The 20,671-nt window shown below is 45.2% G+C and overlaps 1 protein-coding gene across 2 annotated transcripts; it reads left to right on the top strand.

Moving 5' to 3' along the window:
* The first annotated feature begins 3,285 nt into the window (after positions 1-3,285).
* PDCL3 (phosducin like 3) lies at positions 3,286-12,603 on the top strand. Of its 2 annotated transcripts, none has more exons than XM_060027273.1 (6): positions 3,286-3,432; positions 5,978-6,107; positions 8,552-8,642; positions 8,830-8,973; positions 9,923-10,131; positions 12,230-12,603. In XM_060027273.1, exons 1-6 carry the CDS (start codon positions 3,427-3,429, stop codon positions 12,370-12,372), a joined length of 723 nt encoding a protein of 240 aa, XP_059883256.1. In that variant the 5' UTR covers positions 3,286-3,426; the 3' UTR covers positions 12,373-12,603. The 2 variants fall into 2 exon arrangements, with proteins under 2 accessions (XP_059883256.1, XP_059883255.1); XM_060027272.1 differs by lacking the exon at positions 3,286-3,432 and adding an exon at positions 4,128-4,392.
* The last annotated feature ends 8,068 nt before the right edge of the window (positions 12,604-20,671 follow it).

Here is a 20,671-nt window from a genome sequence, read left to right as displayed (position 1 = left end):
TGATGAGAACTCTAGGATTTACTTTCTTAAAGACTTTCCCATAGATCATACAGCAACGTCAGCTGTAGTCCTCCTTGTTGTACATTACATCCCTGCTACTTATTTATCTGATAACTAGAAGTCTGTATCTTTTGACCACCTTCATCCATTCTCTTCTCCCCCTACCCTCCGCCTCTGATACCCACAAGCCTTGTCTCTTTTTCTGTGAGTTTTATTGTTTGCTTTCTTAGATTCCACATATAAGTGCCTTAAAGAGAGACTCCAAGATCAAATGTGTTTCAGGCCTCACAAAACTTATCTGCCCCTAAATAAAAGTTTATCAGAGGATTCTCACTCCCAACTTTCTGTTGCTACCACGTGATCTCCATACCCCCTTATCCTACAACAAGTTAACCACTTCATGAATTTCTGATTTCTTCTTTCTGTGAGTATTTTTGCAAAGTTAAGCATATTTGAATATACATACACGTATTCTTATTTAACCTTTTATTTTACACCAAAGGTGGCATGTATGTATTCACTATTTTTATGCAAATTTTTAAAATTTAATTTTTATATTATAGTTGATTTACAATGTTGTATTAGTTTCAGGTATACAGCACAGTGATTCACTTATACATATATCCATTCTTTTTCAGATTCCTTTCCCATATAGGTTACTATAGATTATGGAGTAGAGTTCCCTGTGCTATGCAGTAGGTCCTTGTTAACTATCTATGTTATATATAGTAGTGTGTATATGTTAATCCCAAACTCCTTATTTATCCCTCCCCCCACCTTTCCTCTTTGGTAATCATAAGTTTGTTTTCAAAGTCTGTGAGTCTGTTTCTGTTTTGTAAATAAGTTCATTTGTGTCATTTTCTTTATATTCCACATATAAGTGATATAATATGATATTTGTCTTTCTCTGTTTGACTTGCTTCACTTAGTATGATGATCTCTAGGTCCATCCCTATTGCTGCAAATGGCATTATTTCATTCATTTTTATGGCTGAGTAGTATTCCATTGTATATATGTACCACATCTCCTTTATCCATTCCTCTGTCAATGGACATTTAGGTTGCTTCCACGTCTTGACTAATGTAAATAGTGCTGTCAAATCTGTCATTTTCTAAAATTTGATTTTCTGGATTTTGAGTAATAGTTATCAAAGCCTCTTTCCATTTTCAGGTTATAAAGAAATCATCCCATGTTTTAATCTAGTACTCTTAGCTTTTAATTTTTAATCTAATATACACTGAGAAGTACATATCCTATTTTATCTATTTTCAAATGGCTATCCAATTGCCCCAACACCATTTATTAAAGAGCCCATCCCTTACCCCAACAGACTGAGATGCCATCTGAAGCAAACAGTAATGTTTGTATGCACTTGGCTCTATTTTCAGACTTGTTCTGAACTTCCTGCTCCATTGATCTATTTGTCTATTCCTGCATCAATACCACATTGTTTTAATATCTAGTTGGGCTAGCTGTCCCCTCAGTCTCCCATTCTTACTGTTTATTTTATCATAAAATCTTTAGAATCAACCTGTCTACCCTCAGAAAGTAATTTGTTAGGTTTTTAAAGTGAGATTGTGTTAAATTTTACACTTTGACTTGGAGAAAATTGACATCTCTGTGATGTTGAGTTATTCCACCCAAAAATGAGGGATTTCTTTCCATTCATTCAAGTCTACTTTCGTTATCTTCAGGAATGTTTTATAATTTTCTCACGTAGGTTTTTGTGTACTTCTTGAGTTTATTCCTAGGTGCTTATTTTTCTTTTCTGGTGTTACTGTAATTAGGGTCCATTTTATCTTCTAGTTTGTTATTATAAATACAGACTAAGGTGATTTTTGTATGTTAATTTACTATCCTGCTCCAATACCGAATTCTCAGATTGTTAGTATGAATTTAAGACTTGATACTCCCAGGGTTTTCCAAGTATGCTATCATATCATATCACCCACAGATAGAAATCTTTTTTTCCAATTCTTTTCTTTTTCCATTCTTACAGTTCCAATTTTTTCTCCTGAGCCTTAATTATTTTCTTCAGAGCTAAGAGTGATGGAATGATGGACAGAAGTTTCTGGGGAGGTGGGAGGGACGGCAGTCTGGAGCACGGGAGGATAGAGTCTTTGACCAAAGTGGGAGAGGCACCTTTCTCTGAGAGACGAGAAGGCAGTAGAGTTCGAGCCTTTGGCTTGTTAATCTCCTCTGGAGAGAGGGATCACGGGGTGGGGGTGGAGGTGAGTGTCGGCCACCGGAAGTAACACGGCTTGGAAACAGAAAAGGGTAAAACAGCGCTCCCTCTAGTGCTGTGGAGGACACTAAGCTTAGCACTGGGCCAAACCCACTCTAAACTAGCCTGGGTCCTGACTTTTCTGATGAAACCAGGAAAATTCATTCAGTTTGCTGCCAAATAAATGAATAACCACATGTTTTAAGTGACCTATAATTCTGTGGGAAGGAGTTAGCTAATCTTAAGAATTCTTATAAATGATTAAATCAAAGCTCCTTGCCTTCAAGCAGTCATTTGATTCACTTTATATCAATGGTTGTGTATATTAGCAACACCTGAGGATCTTTAAGAAAATAATCAGTTCCAGGTCCCATTGCTAGAGATTTAATTTGGGGATGGAGCCCCAGGGTAGCTGCAGTTTTTGGAAGGCTCCCAGGTGGTTCTAATGTAGCCAAAGTTGAGAGTCCAAGTTGAGTCCTAGCCTACCCTATAGATGTGTGGGTCTGTGTTACCTGTGTCTGCTTAAGCTGCCAGGAGGCGGCCACCTAGCTCAGATGTGCAGGGAGGAGTATTGCTTTCATTTAACTCAAATTCCAAGTGCTGCATACACAGAAGCCTGGGGCCCAGCCCCTGTATCTTACAATTCAGTTTGCTGAGTTCTACTCGGTATCTCCAGTGTGCCCCGCAAAGGGCTAAGCACTTCTGCAAATATAAAACGCCTGAGGCTTAACCAGGTGAAGAGACTTTCACCTTTCTGTTTTAGGTAACCCTGCATCATTTTTAGTTGTAACACTGAATCACTGAAACGCGTTTCTAATTCTAACTTCTTGGGCAGAGACCTCAGACACCTTCGTCCCGCGGCGGAAGGCCCCCCGGTCCCGCAGCGGACTGCACCTCGGCCTCAGGGCTCGGAGGCCGAAGACCTGCCCTAATTAGGTAGCGCCCGGGGATTGGCTCAGAGTCGCACTTGTAGGCGCGTCCTGCCTCGCGCACGCGCACACTTTCGCGCCAGTCTGTTGAGAAGCGGGCGCAGGCTCAGAGGAGAGAGTTCGCTTCCCGCTGGCTCCGCCCAGCTCGCTCCCGGGGGGCGGGGCGAAGGCCGGGCTGGGAGAAGAATGGGGCGGCGGCTGCGCGCGTGCGCGGAAGAGAGCTGAGGGGTGGTTAGGCCGTCGCTGGCCGGGCTCGAGGGAGTTGTGAGAAAATGCAGGTGAGCAAGCCGGGGGGCGCGACGTCTGGAGGCTGCGGCCGTTCGTTCGTCCCGCTGGGTCTGCGCCGGCGGCGGGCTGTCCTTGCCAGACCTGTGGGAAGCGCCGGGCCCCGCAGGCACGGGGAGGCCACGCGCGGCTAGGCCGGCGCAGGCGCGGTGCGGACGGGCGGGCGTGGTCCCGCGGGTCCGCGGGCTGGGCGTCGCCACGCCGTGTGTCCCACTCTGGAATCTCAGCCCTGGGGGCTGCCTCTCCTTGAGCTCGTCTCCCGTGCGGCCTGTGAAGGCCTCTCCGGGTCTTAACTGAGAGTTACTTCCTACTTGTTAACTCTCTTAGCGAGCACCTGAGCAGGTGTGTTGTGGACCCCTTCGCGGATGGAAGCTGAGGCTTGCACGAGTGGAGGGTCCCGCCTGGGGGGTGGGGTGTCCCATAACACAACCCGTGTTCTGACTCCACCTAGAGCAGGGTGAGGGGTTATTACACCCTCCCCGCAACGTTGGTGTTCAGGTGGAGAGGTGCGCCCCCTCTGGACTCCCTGGCTTCCAGAGCTCAGCCCGAGGGTCCCGCAGCCCAGTTACTTTCCATCTTAAAATGGATAAAACCACATCCCCCAGTTTTGTTCTTTCATTGTATCAGGAATTTGCTAATGGAATTTGACTAAAACCTACGGAAAAGTGGGAAAAAATGACACCGTGGAAATGGATGCTTTTATGAGAAAATCTCTGACAACTCAATTTGGTCACTGTTGAAGGACCCTTCGCCAGAGTCATTCTGCTGCCTCCCGGATCTCGCTGTGGTCAGGAATCCTGAGGGACTCATCTCTGACTCAGCGGCAAAAGGGAGATGGAGTTAGTATGGGTTTGATTAGGGGCTGGAGAGGACGATCATCTCCGAATCCAGCGCGTCTGGTGAAGAGGAAACTCAGGGCTGCCCTGGCCTCCTTTGCATCCTCTGTCCTTCAGGTCTCGGCTTAAAAACATCGCCTCCTTCCTGACCACCCTGTGGAAAGGATTCTGTTCGTATTTTTTTTTTTTTTCTTTTTTTTTGCTTTACGCGGGCCTCTCACTGTTGTGGCCTCTCCCGTTGCGGAGCACAGGCTCCAGACGCGCAGGCTCAGTGGCCATGGCTCACGGGCCCAGCCGCTCCGCGGCATGTGGGATCTTCCCGGACCGGGGCACGAACCCGTGTCCCCTACACTGGCAGGTGGACTCTCAACCACTGCGCCACCAGGGAAGCCCCTAGTTTTTCTTTTGACATATTTCAGCAAGACTGGGACAAGGAGCTGGGGCTGAGGCCTGGTTATCCCTGTGCCCTTTCCACAACTCCCTGGTTTCATATTCCAGACCGGGTCCGTTAGCAGTGTTCCTGCCAAGCAGTGCCAAACCAGGGTTTGGGCCGCTGGGTTCTGGAGCTAAGAGCCCACTTCGACATTTATCCTTCTGACATTTGATCCTGGTGAATTTGACTTGTTCCAGCCTGGCGCTGTGGCTGTCCCAGGCTTGTGAGGATTAACTAGGTAGATACAGGTAAGGGGCTTCGCAGGGTCCCAGCACCTAGGACTCAGTAAGCAGCAGCCGCTGTGAGCTCTTCCACGGGGTCTCAGCTCTTCCTCTCAGGATTGGGCGTTAGAGAGTCAATCAGGCTCTTTTCCCTCTGATTTTCCTGCAGCCACTCAGGGCTTTAGGATGCTTGATCTCCTCACTCAGGCCCTTTGCACAGGCTGGTCCCTCTGCCTGGAAAGTAATTTCCTAAGTTTTCACTCCTCTTTGTGGTTTCGTCTCACCCTCCAGTCATGGTTAAACGTCACCTCTTCTGAAAGAACGTCCTTGGCCATCCTGTGGAATGCAGGCCCCCTGGAACGCTCTAGCTCAGCAGCCTGTTGGTCATTGCATTTGCCATAATTTGTAATATATCTCTTTGTATATTTAATTATTCATTGCCTATCTCTTCCTCTCACCTGTAAAGTAGATGACTTTGGCGTTCACTGTGCTTCCCTACCATCTAGTACAATAATTTACATATAGTAGGTATTTAATATCTGCGGAGTGAATCCCTCCAAGTCATTAATGAAAATACCGGAAGCCAACTCAGAGCCTTGCTGTTAGCACTGATGCCGATCTGCACATCATAGCCCGATTTTTACCCCAAGACAGGAGGATTGGAACAGGGGTTGTGGGTCTTTTGACACTTTCTGAGAAATAGGCCACAGAATAGTTTGGTGTGAATTCCCCTTCCCACCACTTTCCCGTTTTTTTTTTTTTTCTTTCTTTTGCGGTACGTGGGCCTCTCACTGTGTGGCCTCTCCCGTTGCAGAGCACAGGCTCCGGACGCGCAGGCTCAGCGGCCATGGCTCACGGGCCCAGCCGCTCCGCGGCATGTGGGATCTTCCCGGACCGGGGCACGAACCCGTGTCCCCTGCATCGGCAGGCGGACTCTCAACCACTGCGCCACCAGGGAAGCCCCACTTTCCCATTTGACCCCTCCTTACCCATGGCGCCCTCCACAGTGGACTTGGCACTCATGGTATCCTTGGTCCACCTGCTCTAGGACCCCAATGCAGACACCGAGTGGAATGACATCTTACGCAAAAAGGGCATCTTGCCCTCAAAGGAGAGTTTGAAAGATCTGGAGAAGCAGGCAGAAGAGGAGGAGCAGCGGGTCCTTCAGCAGTCCATTGGTGAGCGTGCTGCTACTCGTTACTGCGCGTCTGTCTGCTTAGGAGACAACTCGCCAGGCCTCTCACTGCTTTGGTAGAAGGATCCTCTGAGCAAGAGCTGGGAGCCAGGGCTTGGAGTGCTGAGCTGGATGCTGCCTCTGGGATCTCAGGCGGGTCGCAGGGCATCTCTGGCTTCAGCTTGCTGGGCCACAGAATTAGGGGGACTTCAGAGGCCCCCTCCGTTTCCACAGTTCCTCGTCTGTTTCGGATGAGCGCGTGATAACCCCGAGGAAAGTATTTCCAAGTCTTGACTTTCCTGGTCTGTGATTCACTTTGGATAATGTCATGGAAATCTGCTCAAAAGCTTTTAGTGTTTGTATTCTCGTGAGGATATACTTTATCTTTGTGGTCTGATTACGAATATTAAAACAGCTTGATTTGGGGAAGCATAAGATGTTTGCAGTGTACAGGGTCTAGGAGAGGGGCTTTCTCACATGTAGCTGTATCACCTGAATCGGAATCCCTTGGGGTGCTTGTCCCCCCCCCCAAAAAAAACACACACACACAACAACACACAGAACCTACTGAAACAGAATCTCTGGGGGTAAGGCCCAGGACTCTGCATATTAAACCAGTGCTTCAAAGAGTTTCTGATTTACGCCAAAGTTTGAGAACCATTGACCACAGGGGCTAGGCCTTTTGTCCCCTGTTGACTTGTTAGAGCTAATTTAGAGAAGGATTTATTACAAAGCGTTTATCCTGCAAATGTTTACTGAAGGATTGCCGTGTGCTGGGTGTTGTTCCTAGGCAGTGGGGCTTTAGCTGTGCACGGGTCGGACAAAACCCCCTGTCCTCTTGGAGCTTACATTCTAGCGGGAGAGACAGACAGTACATGATACGTGAGTGAAATGTAGGAAGATAAGGCAGGAAGGGGCCGGAGGAGGGGTGGGTGTAATTGCAGAAAGGGTCAGAGAGGGCCCCCTGGCAGTTGAGTAGACCTGAGGGAGGTGAGTGAGAAGTGGAAAGCATGTTGGAGAATCCGCCAGGAAGCCAGCAGGACTGGGAGACAGTAGTAGGAGCTTCAAAGAGGCAACTAGGGTTCGGACCATTTAGGACCTTGTAGCTTCTAGTACGGACCTTGGCTTTGCTGCCAAATGAGGTGGATGTCACTGGAGGTTTGAACAAAGGAGTGACGTGTCCTCTGTGTCGACAGCACCGTCCTGTTGTTGCCTTACTGAGTGCAGACTGTGGGGAGGCGAGGCAGGAAGTGGGGAGACCAGTCTGGAAAAGGCTGCAGTGGTACCTTCGGCAAATGGTACCATTGGCTTGGAGCAGTGCGGTGGGTGGGAGTGGCCAGATCTGGGTGTGTTGTGAAGGTAGGACTGACAGGAGTTGCTTATGGATCCTATGATGGTGTGAGGGAAGGTAAGTCAAGGATGACTGCAGGGCTCTGGGCTCGAGCGGCCAGAAGGATGGAGTTACTACCAGCTGAGATGCGGAAGGCTCGGGGAGGAGCAGGTTTGGAGGTAAGATCAGGAACTCTGTTTGGGACATGGTCACTTTGAGATTTTTGTTAGACGAATAGAGATGGTAAGGGAGCAGCTGGGGATGCTGTCCCAAGCCAGAGAAATACGGGCTGGAGGCATAACTTCGGGAGTTGTCAGCACGTTGCTAGTATTTAAAGCTGTGAGATGCGATCAACCAAGGGAGTGAGTATCAATAAGGAAGAAAACGAGTCCAGTCAGCAAAGGGCCTGAGGAAGGGGCAGCCATAGAGGGAGGGGGGAGAGGGGGCCAGAGGAAGATGGGCTTTTGGGGAGGAGGTGGTGATGGGTTGGGTCAGATGTGCTCATCCGTTGAGAAGACAGAGGTCATTACTGACCTTGATAAGAGCAGTTTCGGGTAGTGATGGGGTGGGGGTCTGGGGACAAAGGCCTGAAGTGATGTCAAGAAGCAAGGGTGTTTATGGCAATAAAACAAAATACAGATTTTATAGCAGTTGATTAAAAGAAAAGGTAGAGCTGCCTAGCACTCACAAGAGAAGACCAGGGGATAGCCCTTTCACTCTAGGAAGGGTGTGCTGGGGAGGACCTCAGCGGGTATCCTCCATCTCCCCAGAGGCATGAGAACTGTTATGCACCTGTCCGTGAATGTCTGTGCTTGAAGGTCCGGCCAGGTTAGCTCAGGCAAATACAACTCTCCTCTTTTATAAACTTGGGAAACTTCCCGTTTGTATCCTTATTGTGTGGAGGTAAGAGAGCCAGGCTGGCAGCTGTCTTTTAAATACACCCTCCCCTTCTTATTTACTAGTGTAACACCTTAAGTACTCTTTATTTGGGTTTTGGTGGGCTGGGGATCTTTTGGTGTTGCATGCACTCCTTTAGGAAAAGAGTGAAGCGAAGAAAACCAAAATGTGTTTGTTCATCTTTCACATTTCTGGTTTCTTGCCAACTCAATGACATTCAGTGAAAACTTATGAAGACATGACTTTGGAAGAACTGGAGGATAATGAAGACGAATTTAATGAGGAAGACGAACGTGCAATTGCAATGTACAGGTTAGTGCCACCCAGAGGGACTGCTTGGCTTTTTGTGTGGCACTAAAATGTGTGTCCTTTGAAACATTAATAAATCTGCCAAATCGATAAATAAACCTGGACCTTTACAAAGGTTGCTGTGTGAAAAGGGTGGTGTGTGTGTGTGTTTGTGTTTGTAAGATGTCTCTCTCTTCCTTCTGTTGTGCAGGCAGCAAAGACTGGCGGAGTGGAAAGCAACCCAACTGAAGAATAAATTTGGAGAAGTTTTGGAAATCTCAGGAAAGGATTATGTTCAAGAAGTTACCAAAGCCGGTGAGGGCTTGTGGGTCATCTTGCACCTTTACAGACAAGGGTGAGCTGATCTCATGACTGTATTTAAATGTTAATTTGAATTTATATCTTGAACATCTCAGGCTTAATCCACCCAGGAGGTTTTTTTGTTTTTTGTTTTTTGTTTTTGCGGTACGCGGGCCTCTCACTGTTGTGGCCTCTCCCGTTGCGGAGCACAGGCTCCAGATGCGCAGGCTCAGCAGCCATGGCTCACGGGCCCAGCTGCTCTTCGGCATGTGGGATTTTCCCGGACTGGGGCACGAACTCGTGTCCCCTGCATCGGCAGGCGGACTCCCAACCGCTGCGCCACCAGGGAAGCCCTGTTTTTTGTTTTTTTAACTAGTGTTTTTGTTGCTGATTTGCCCAAACCTTATAGCCTAATTTTTGTCTTAAGATTTTCAAATTAATATGTGACTAATAGGAATGCTTTTGTTACAGTGTAGCAGAGGAGACTTTTTTTTTTTTTTTAATTGTAAATGAATTCCTCAGTCACTTGTCCCTCTGGAGAAGCTCAGGCATTTCACAATTCCATGTAATGAATCACTCTTCGTCGATGGTGAGGGCAACCTTTGTGAATTGTCCATGGCGAGTGAGGCAGTGGACCCCCAGCGCTTCTCTCCTCCAATTTTATTACCATCCTGTGGAGTCTAATGCTTGTGTAGGGAGTTTCTTTGAAGCAGGAAATGCTTTCTGAATCACACATTGTAAGCCTTGAATGCTCTCGCCTATAGAAGAGCAAGACAGTTACCTTTTACGTTGGAGCTGTGTTTCTAACTTATTCTTCGGTCAAATTAAGTTGGGCTTTGGATTTTGAGTTCCTCCCTTTGCCTAAACATGTTAGAAAGTTTTGTCTAAATGTTAGTTCATCTTGGCTGGAGTCATTATGAGGTTTTATGTAGGGCAGAAGGGTAGTTGAGATTTATTATGTACAAATGCAGAATCACAGTTGGCTTCTGTTTCTCTTTTTATAGGATTCCCCTGTGTGCCCTGATAAATCAGCACTTTATTGGACTTGCCAGGAAGTTTCCTGATGTCAAATTTATCAAAGCCATATCAACCACCTGCATACCCAACTATCCTGATAGGAATCTGCCCACAATATTTGTGTACCTTGAAGGTGATATCAAGGCTCAGTTTATTGGACCTCTGGTGTTCGGTGGCATGAACCTGACAATGGATGGTAAGGGCCTCTTTGAGGTGCGCGTGGGAGATGGGGAGGAGGTGCTTCTGTTGACGAGGGTGCCTGTTTCCTAGACACACATTAGGATGACTTGTCAGATTCACCTTTGCCCCATGCGAGTGATTGTAAAAAGGGAAGAAGCACGTTGAATCTGTCATCTTAGACAAGTCATTGGGGGCAGTTACAACTGGGCTCTAGTAATTCTCAGTTAAAAGAGGGCACAATGGACTTTAAAATATTTAATATTAATGTCTGATGTGTTTTATTTGTCCCTACAGTTGAATATGTTCGTTTTTACTGGTAGCTCAAGATCACATTGTTCATTTCTTGTTTAATTCACATGAACGTTATTAGTGATACATGCTTATACGTATCTGCATATGTACAAATGTACATATATATAAATCTATAGAAATTTTTTCTCAGTTGAATAGTAGCTTTTAAATTAAAAGTTTAGGGCTTCCCTGGTGGTGCAGTGGTTGAGAGTCTGCCTGCCGATGCAGGGGACACGGGTTCGTGCCCCGGTCCGGGAGGATCCCACATGCTGCGGAGCAGTTGGGCCCTTGAGCCATGGCCGCTGAGCCTGCGCGTTCGGAGCCTGTGCTCCGCAACGGGAGAGGCCACAACAGTGAGAAGCCTGCGTACCACAAAAAAAAAAAAAAAGTTTATTCTCCCTCTTAACTCCTGAAGGATATGTTTTTTTTTTCTGCCTGTTACACAGGAGGTGTTAAAATACATATGCACACGTAACATGAGAGAGAGAAGCTGAGGCCTGCAGGTTTCTTGATAAGTCGAATTCTTTATCTGTTTAGTGAAATAGTATGTCCAACTGTGCTTTAGTTAGTAGTCTTTAGAAATGTGTGTTAAAATATGACTTTATATTCTACTTTATGTAACTCTTTATGTAAGATATTCAACTGGGAAAAGTATAAACATATACATACATACATAGACACACATATGTTACATCAGTTATGCATTATTCCAGTGTTCAGAGGCATATGGAGTTTCAAACTAAATATGGGTTTGCTTCTTATTTTGGTCTTTTTGCACATACCATGAGGGAAGAGAGATAGGTATACAATAATAATTATAGTTTTTATTTCTAGGAAAGTTTCATTTGAGGATTAGTGAACATGTAAAATAATGATTACTGCATATAAATGAACAGTAACATTAAATACATTCATTTATACATATGTGTGAATTTAAATATATTCTTAAGAATCAGAAATCTTAAAAAAAATCATTTTTAAGAAATTTGTTGAATTTTTATCACACTGAACCAAGGTACCTGGAGCTGAAAATACTGGTGGAGCACTTTGAATTAACACGGCTCGGTAAAATTGGTGTTCAGATTTTAACAAGTTTCTAATTGGTAGAGCATCACTTTAACCAGGCTATTTGCAGTAGAATCTCTCAGCTGTCCCTCAGTCCTGCCTGGGGTCTTTTCTGCAGTGGAAAAATACATCACTTGATTGTGCTTCACAAGGTCTCACACCCATGTGGAGTTCCACTGATTACAAGAGCATAAAATACAGGAGCTGAGCCTTTAGTCACTGATTCTTTATTTTCTGGTACTTTTAAAAATTATTATTACTTGGAACAAATGTATCAGACCTAGGATGTCATCATACATTGAGCCTTTGACTCTAATAGGTTAAGATATTGGACATGAGGTTTAAGAATTTCCTTTTGTTAACTAAATTTAGATTTAATGATTAGAGTGCCAGCAGGACTGTGAAAAGTATTTCCTTTACATGTTTCATGCTGATTTCTTTCCTGGGAAATTGTGCAAGCCGAGAAACTAGCTGTTAGAAGATAGATTTAGTCTCTGTTTTTTATTTTAGTTATCATAGAGGTTCAAATGTATGTAATATCCCATTTGACCTCATCTTCTGGAAAAGTGTTTGCAGGTATTTTTTTCCTTCTTAAGGTTCTGATTTTTCCCTTTCTTCCAGGCACCTTATAAATATGGCCCTCAAATTAAATTGTCATCAAATGTTGATGATCGTAGCTTCTGCTTAGAAAAACACTGTGGCTTGAGGGCCCCATGCAGACTGTGTCTTAGGCAACTTGCTTTTTCTTTATCATGTAGAGTTGGAGTGGAAATTGTCTGAGTCTGGAGCAGTCAAGACAAGCCTGGAGGAAAACCCTAAGAAACCCATAGAAGATGTGCTGCTTTCGTCCGTGCTGTGCTCCGTCCCCGCCAGGAGGGCCAGTGATTCCGAGGATGACTAAGGCTGCGGCCCTGGTAACCTGATGAGCTTGCTTGATGTGACACATCATCTGAATTTTTTTTAAAAGGAACAAGTAGGAACGTATGGTTTGGTTTTAGCCTTTTATAACTATGTTTCAAATCTCATAGATCTCAGAAGCAATCATTGCTGGGAATCCTTTTAAATTTCTTGGAACTCTCTTTTTAAATTAATAGTATTTCCTTAAGGAAAAAATAAAAGCCAGATATTAGTATGGCAGGTGTCTATGTTTTCCTCACTTGTATTTTAGGTAAGCTGTAAAGCTGTTCACTATTTGTTCACATAAAACTATAAAAGAAGAAATATGGAGGGTTTTTTTTTTTTAGTAATGTGAGTAAATTATACAGTGGAAAATGGCAAGGTAAGCTTTGCATTTATATTATTATTTGTTTTTATTCTTTTATAGAGGTAGCAACAAGATTATTAACTCAAATAAAATACAGGTGTAATTGGTAGGAAGAAGTCTTAGTATTTATCCTATTTAGAAGAAATAGACAGTAATTTTGGGGAAACAAATACTGCCTTATCAAAGCAGTAACTAAAAGATTCCAATTTACCGCCATTTGGGGTAAAATATTTTTTCTGGTTAAAGTAATTTTTTGTCTCAGGCTGTTGAGACGTCAGTCTCAGTTACTGTAAAAGGTCACCTTAAATTCTTTTTTGGAAATAGATATAAGCACACACATTAATAGATAACGTGTATCTCAATCAGTCAGTAAAATATATAGCAAGATGTTTTCTGAACCAGGATCCTCTTAGCATTTACCACTTCTTGCCAAATTGACATTGACAGAATAATTAGGGGAACCGTTATTCCCTAATGCTTGTGTTGAGTGATGTAGTACTCAGTGCTGGTTTGACTCTTAAAAGTATGAATCAGAGAGGGCACAAAGTTCCTTCAGATTATTGTCCTTTATTTTTGCCGTAATTTGGAAAATAACAAGCAGCTGTGACCCACTTGATCTGTCCGAACGATCTGTGTTAGTGACTTTGTTTCTCTACACGTGAGAGCCAGCACTGCTGATGAAAACATACTCTGTGTCATAGTCTTCCTTGAAGAGTTTCTCATGAAATTTTAGTTGCAGGGTCGAAATAAGCTTGGTCAGTTCTGTCAGTCGTCTGCTGGTCCCATGGGTGGGTTTTTCTGTTGTCAGCTGCCATCAGAGTGAAGTGCGGTGGTGCAAGCGTGGCTGCTGCATTGGCCTGAGAGCTGCGGTGCACATAACTCCCGGGGGAGAGAGCTGTGCCTGAGTGTGGTCGGGGGCTGCGTCCACCGTGACAGGGCAGCAGACTTCATTCCACTGCGGAGCCTGTACAGGGTGTGATTCTCAATGTATGCTGTGCCACTTTGATCTGTGTTCCTGTGAAATCTTGCCTCCATGCAGACTCGGGCACTTGGTTTGCACTCAGAAGCTCAGGTGTCCATGGACTTGGTTGATGAGCTCTGTCTGACCACACTGCTCCCAGGCCCCAGGAAGCTGTTCAGTCGTTCTGACTGAACTTGATTTAAAAAGGGGGAGAGAGCAACATGTCTGTCCTAGAATTAGTATTGTGATTTCGAACCTGTCGTGCAGACTTCTGCAGGTTAGTTAATTCTGGGAGACTTCGCTGTGTTACTACCATTAACTTCTTTCTGTTTCATTTGGAGCATTTGTGATGTGCTAGAGGTGATACAGCTTGGCTCTTAAGCATTGAGTTTGTCTCATTCCACAGCAGAAACACACAGCGACCAGGGAACACCGGCAAGAAAGATCCTGAAATTCTGTCTCCTGGTGTTGGCAGGAAAGGTGTATGGGAAGGCTGTGGAACAGGTGCTAGGAAACCCTTTCTAGTATTGGTGAGAAGTGGTTCCAGGAAGTTGTGATAGTAAGTAATTGGGAGAAGTGAGATGGAATAAGACCCTTGCCCCTCAGCATCAGTGGGTGTTGGTTCCAGGAGCCCCATGGGGTATCCTTGGATGTTCAGGCCCCTCGCAGCTCACTCTCCAGTCCTCAGAGTGTTTTCAGTCCGTGGTTGGTTGAATCCGCAGATGCGGAACCTGCAGATACAGAGGGCTGATTATAATCAAATACAGTTGATTCTTCTTTATTTTCCTTATTTTGTAGAGGAGAAAAAGGATACGGTTAGGTTGTATACACCCACCTCATTGCAGACCTGAATTTACACGCCCTTGTGCTGAGGTTGCAGACAGAACGGCTTCCTGGGGCATCTTCTTCCCGAAGTGCCTCAGAGAAGTCGTCCTGGATGCAAAAGACACTTTATGAGAGATGCGAAAGGGCTGCTTAGAAGGGGGTCCTCTGTCACTAATGCCTCAGTTTTTCATCATTTATTACTTCCAGCTTTAAATTCTGTTTTCTTATATAACAAGCCCAGATTTTGCCAAAGTGCTTTTCAAGTGTGACAGGCCAAATGTGTTTTGACTGTGTCGCCTACTTTTTTTGTTCAATTAATTAATTTATTTATTTTTGGCCTTCTTGGGTCTTCGTTGCTGCGCATGGCCTTTCTCTAGTTGGCAGCGAGTGAGGGCTACTTTTCGTTGCGGTGCGTGGGCTTCCCATTGTGGTGGCTTGTCTTGTTGCGGAGCAGGGGCTCTAGGCGCACGGGCTTCAGTAGTGCGGCGCGTGGGCTCTAGAGCGCAGGCTCAGTAGTTGTGGCACATGGGCTTAGTTGCTCCGTGGCATGTGGGATCTTCCAGGACCAGGGCTCGAACCCATGTCCCTTGTGTTGGCAGGCGGATTCTTAACCACTGCACCACCAGGGAAGTCCCCTGTGTCGCCTACTTTAGAAGCGTGTTCCTATGGAAGTGGTTTTGTCCTGTTTATGGAAACCAGTTGTTCCTCATAAATAAACGCAGGCTTTTCGACAGGTGTTCGTGATGTTTACGTTCACACAGCCAATGGTCCGGGCTTTCCACACTCTGCAGACTGCCCCTGCTCGGTGACTCCACAGGGGAACTGTCACTCATGTGCTACCAGGAGTTCCCTGGGGCCAGTCTCACCACCCATCCCTGCAGTAGCCTTGTCTTCTCTGTGTTCAGCGTCCAGTCAAGATGGGTCTGCTCTCCACGGCTAAGCCAAACCTTTATACTTTTGACCCCATTCTCCTCCACATTCTTTAGGACTTTGTTCTAGTAAGTCATCGTCTATCTCAGCCTCTCCCTTGATGTGGGGCCTCAGGCAGTAAGTGTTTGGGTCCAGTGTCAGGGACTGCTAGTTGCCTAACAAGGGCCAGGATTCCCCAGCTCTGCTCGAGCAGCAGTGGGATCAGCTAAGGATTAAACTCCCAGCCTCCCTTGGTTGCCAGAGGTTGGTTGCCAGAGGGAGGTGGGCAGAAGTTGGCTGGGAGTTCTGGGCAAGCTTCTTAAGAAGGACAGACATTGTAGATGTGATTGCAGCCTCCTTGGGCGGTGGGGTGTGCTTACAGAGCCAGAGCAGAGAGGGTGGTATTTTTGATGCCACTGTGACCCAGCTCTTGACTGCCCTCTCTGGACTTCTCTTGTTGGGAAAGAAGTAACGTCCATCTCGGCTCTCTTAGAGCAGCTTATGCATCTCCCGTTAAAGGCTCCTGCCCTTCAACAGTCAAAACCACAACCGATCTAAGCTTTCTACTCCCCGCTTTCAGACTACTCGGCGAAGCAGAGCAGGGTCTGTTCCCTGCCTCTGCTTCCTCATCATTGCCCTTCAGTAACTTTGTGAACCAGACCAGGACTTCCATTTCCATCTGTGAAAGACCAGATACTCTGAACAGCCCACCTGATGGTAACTCAAAATGTTGGATGGAACTTTTTAAAAATGTTCTTAAATGTGCCACTGAGCTGTCAAGAAAGGAATTCATCCTCTGAGGCCAGAAACAAAGTGAAAGCAGAACTGTGGAAAGATGGGCGAGCCTGTTTACCCCCCAGGGGCACGTACTCTTGGTGACACCGAGCTCCTGTGAGGATGGATTGTGGGGGACAGGTGGCAGGAGATGAGCCTTCAGGGAGATTCCCTTGCAAACAGCTGGACTCCCAAAGGACTGCCTTCAGTCTTGGGGGGAGCCAGCACTGGTTGTAAAGGAGAGCACAAGCATCCCTAAGAATTCAGTTACAAGCCTTCCCTCGTGTGGGTGTAAATTCTCATGGTACATGTGATCCAAACATTTTCCCTGTGAAGTTCTTAAGGAGGTCTTAAGTTGTAATGCCCCTGGGCTCTGGACCAAAGCATCTGCATATCCACATGAGAAGAGCTCAGCTTTAATGTAGCCTTCAAACGCTTTCCACAGGGACATGAGCTCAGAGTCATAAATCACAGACCCCCAAATCACAGGATGCCTTGACTTCTGAATGAAAGCCAGCAGAAAAAGAGTGCATATAGATTGCAAAGATCGAGGGTGGTGGAATTTTCAAGACCGAAAATAAGAGCACATTTAACATGTTTAAATAAATAAAAGAGTAAAGAACAAGAGTTGCTTATATAAGTCCCTTATAAAAATAAGCATTGGGGGACTTCCCTGGTGGTCCATTGGTTAAGACTTTGCCTTGCAATGCACGGGGTGTGGGTTCGATCCCTGGTCCGGGAGCTAAGGTCCCACATGACTCGGGGCCAGAAACCAAAACAAAACAGAAGCAGTATTGTAACAGATTCAATAAAGACTTAAAAAATGGTCCATATAAAAAAAGTCTTTAAAAAAATTAAATCTTAAAAATAAAAGTAAGCATTGGAAGAATGAATTGGTAAACTGGAGAGTAGAGGCAAATAGTTACCCCGTAGGTAGCACACAGAGACAAGTAGGTGGAAATATAAGAGTTAGGTGAAGAGATGTGGAGGAGAGGCTGAGAAGGTCTAACGTGTATCTCTTAATATCTTAAAAGGAGAGTATTGGAAATAGGTAATATTTGGAAAGATGAAGGTAGATTTCCCAGAACTGATGAAAGACATCAACCCTCAGAAAGGTATACAAATTTCAAGTGAGTTAAATGAAGTAAATCCACACCTTCATGTATACAGTGAAACTGCAGAATATCAGAGAAATTTGTAAGTGCAGTCAGGAAAGTCAGATTACCTACAACACGGTAACGGTACGGCGCACTGCCTTCTCAGCAGTGGCAGTGAAAGCCAGGAGACAGTCATAGTATCTATGGGCTAAGAAGATGCATCAACAAAACAGAAGCTATCAACCAGGACTTAACACCCAGTGAAGCTCTGTTTTAGGAATGGGGGTGAACTGGACATTTCAGACGTAGAAGAAGTAGGTTTATCATCAAAAGACTCTCCCTAAGGAAATTTAGAGGATTTACTTTGTGCGGAAGGACAAGGATGAAAGCTCTGAGATTCAAGAAAGCATAGCGGGCAAAAAATGTATGGGTAAATCTGAACATTGACTTTACAAAACAATACAAATAACGTCTTATTTATGACACTAAGATGAAATAGAACTGTGAAAAATAGGACAAAGTAGCACACAAATTGAAGGGGACTTAATTGGAGTTTAAATGTTCTTAGACCCTTAAAAAGTATTCAAGAGGTTGGCAAAAATATGGTTTAAAAAATTCAAGCAACAGTAAAATAAAAGCATATAACTTTTAAAATAGTGTGTGTGAGGGTGCTCAGTTAATTCAATAAAAGACTACATTGAAGAATAAAAAGAAACAGAAGAGGCAGAACCATAGAAAATAAGATGCTAGAAATAAATCTAAACAGCGAGCACAACAAATGGATAATACTCTTAATACTTTTCACCGTATGACTCTGCAGTCACGCTCCTAGGTGCTGGAAACCAACGTCCGCACGAAAACCTGCACACAAATGTTTATAGCAGCTTTGTTCATAATGACCAAAACCCAAACAACCAAAATGTCTGTCAGTAGATAAATGTATAAACAAATTGTAATTTCATACAACGGAATGTAATTCAGCGATCAAAAGAAATGAGCTACCAAGCCACAAAAAGCATGGGTGCCGAGTAAAATAAGCCAGTCTGAAAAGACGGTCTACTAGATATATGATTCAAATTACAGGACATCCTGGAGAAGGCAAAACTGGAGATGTTCCAAAGATCAGTGGTTTCCAGGGGTTCAAGGGGGAGGGTGGGAGGGTTGAAGAGGTAAAGCACAGAGGATTTTTAGAACAATGAAACTATTCGGAATGATACAATGAAAGTGGAGGTATGACAATATGCATTTGTCAAAACCCATAGAACTTTACAGCACAAAAATGGAATCTTAATGTATGCACATTAAAAAAAATCACTTAGAGAATCGGGATACATGGATGGAACACAGACCGACACAACAATTAACTGTATTATAAATGTATGAAACACCCTCGCGGAAGGGGTTGGGGGAGATGGTGCTGATCTAAGTAACCTTGGAAATGAGTGGAGTCTGTAAGATGAAGCACCAAAGAAACTGCGTAAGGACTGCACCGCAGCTCATAAAGTAATTTCTCACGTTGGTAGCGTTAGCAATTCTGATACTGCCGTAATATTCTAGATTTAAACAAGTAAATGGCTGGCGGATGGTGGGAGCCAGGGTTCTCACCGTTAGAGTGTAAGGTTACATACAGATAAGCTGGGGGAGGAGCCTAGAGTGATCCACGAGTCATGGATTAGAGTTGGAGCCATCAGTATGAACTCATGCAGACCCCGGTGGTTACAAATTTAGATGGTGTAATATACACAGGTTAGTAAACACATTTCCTTGCTCTGTCCGTCGAAGGGGCTTAAAAGCAGTGACACCCCCGTTGCAAAGACCGCACCTACCATTCAGATATTGGTTTCTAATAACCATTCCCTAAAAAAGGAACCAGAGCTCTTTAGAAAAGTAGCTGATTATAAAACCCGAGCAGGAAATAGACGAGATTCGCCTGGATCATCTTGTGGTGCCAGAAAGTAAAGACGTGCTCAAAACAAACCCAAAGATCACAATGGTAGCAATGAGTCACAGGGACGCAGGAGTTTTCTAATGGCTGGACGGTTTGAGCAACAAAGTAAATACTGGATAACAACCCGAAGTGTAAAGTAAATATCCAGGAGTCCATACAGACAAGTGATGAGATTAGATAACCAAGTGGGGAGAAGAGACCATCTCTGGCACAGAATTCAGAATAATTTATGTGGATGCTTCACACTTAAGATGCATGGGCTGCACATGGTGACCTCCTTCCAAAGTGACCAGTGTGGAAAGAGAGGAGTAGCTTTACAGTGCAGAAAGCTGGCAGGCTCTGTCAGCCAGGTGGCCAAGGTCAAAGTCACTGGCAATAAGGCATGTTGCTAGTTTGGCCCCTGGATGTGATGGGATGAAAATGATACAAGGTAAACTCTTTGGTCTTCCTCCCCCAAGCCCATAATCGTGCACAAACATCGGACAGATCCCAGTTGAGGAACATTCTACAAAACAGCTGATCACAACTCCTCAAAACTGTCAAGTTTACCAAAAACAAGGGAAATCTGAGAAAACTGAACCCCCCCTGCCAAGAGGTGCCTAAGGAGACGTGACTACCTCATGTAATGAGGTGTCCTGATGGGATTCTGAAAGAGAAGAATGAAAGAATTATGAAGTATGGACGTTATTAGCCAGTAGCCATGTATCAATATTGACTCATTAACTGTAACCCATGAGCCATATTAATGTAAGATGTAAGAGTAGAGGAATTGGGTGCAGGATGTATGGGTACCCTCTCTACTATCTTGTTAATTTTTCTGGAAGTTGAACACCGTACTACAAAACAAAGTTGACTTTTTAAAAATACGGTGGTTCATGAGTCACATCAAATCGGACGTTGTAACTAGTGTAAAAAGGTGGTGCTTGGTTCTTGACTTTCTTCTGTGATAAAGTGCCAGGATTAAAGGGCACAGGTCTTAGTTTGCATCTGCCCCAGTGTACAGCCTGAGCCAAGGGCTTGGGTGCAGAGTGAGAGGGGGTCCAGGAGGCAGGAGTGAGGGAGCTGAGAGGGAGGCTGGAAGGGGGAGAGGCCAGCATAAGGGTGAGAATCTGTGGTCACTGCTGCGGGCGGTGGGAAGTCCATCGCTTAGGGCCGTCTGGGAAGTGTGCAGCGTTGCCCACCCACAGAGGGGAGGCTGGGTCACATACCCCTCAGTCCTGACCGCCACTGCCTGAAGCCTGTTCCCAGGGGGGTAAACTCTCGTGCACTTCTGGGCTGCGCCTACACAAGGGCCGGGCAGGTGTCGACCTGGGAGAAGGACCTGGACAGACAGACGTGGGGTGGGATGCTGGTGGTGCAAAGCCAGTCTGAGCTTGCCCGGAAGTTCATTCTACTTTATATTTTTAAAGAGCTCGCTTAGAC

The sequence above is a fragment of the Delphinus delphis genome, chromosome 12 (genome assembly GCF_949987515.2).
Source record: "Delphinus delphis chromosome 12, mDelDel1.2, whole genome shotgun sequence".
In the NCBI taxonomy this organism is placed as follows: domain Eukaryota; kingdom Metazoa; phylum Chordata; class Mammalia; order Artiodactyla; family Delphinidae; genus Delphinus; species Delphinus delphis.
The sequence above is the reverse complement of the archived record's forward strand: the minus strand, read 5'-3'. Positions and strand labels throughout refer to the sequence as shown.

Excerpts from the sequence above, each read along its gene's own strand:
- PDCL3 (XM_060027272.1), top strand. The coding sequence starts at position 4,285 with ATGGGTTTGATTAGGGGCTGGAGAGGACGATCATCTCCGAATCCAGCG. Across the intron at positions 8,643-8,829 it reads CGTGCAATTGCAATGTACAG|GCAGCAAAGACTGGCGGAGT; the intron begins GTTAGTGCCACC and ends TCTGTTGTGCAG. Across the intron at positions 8,974-9,922 it reads TTGCACCTTTACAGACAAGG|GATTCCCCTGTGTGCCCTGA; the intron begins GTGAGCTGATCT and ends CTCTTTTTATAG.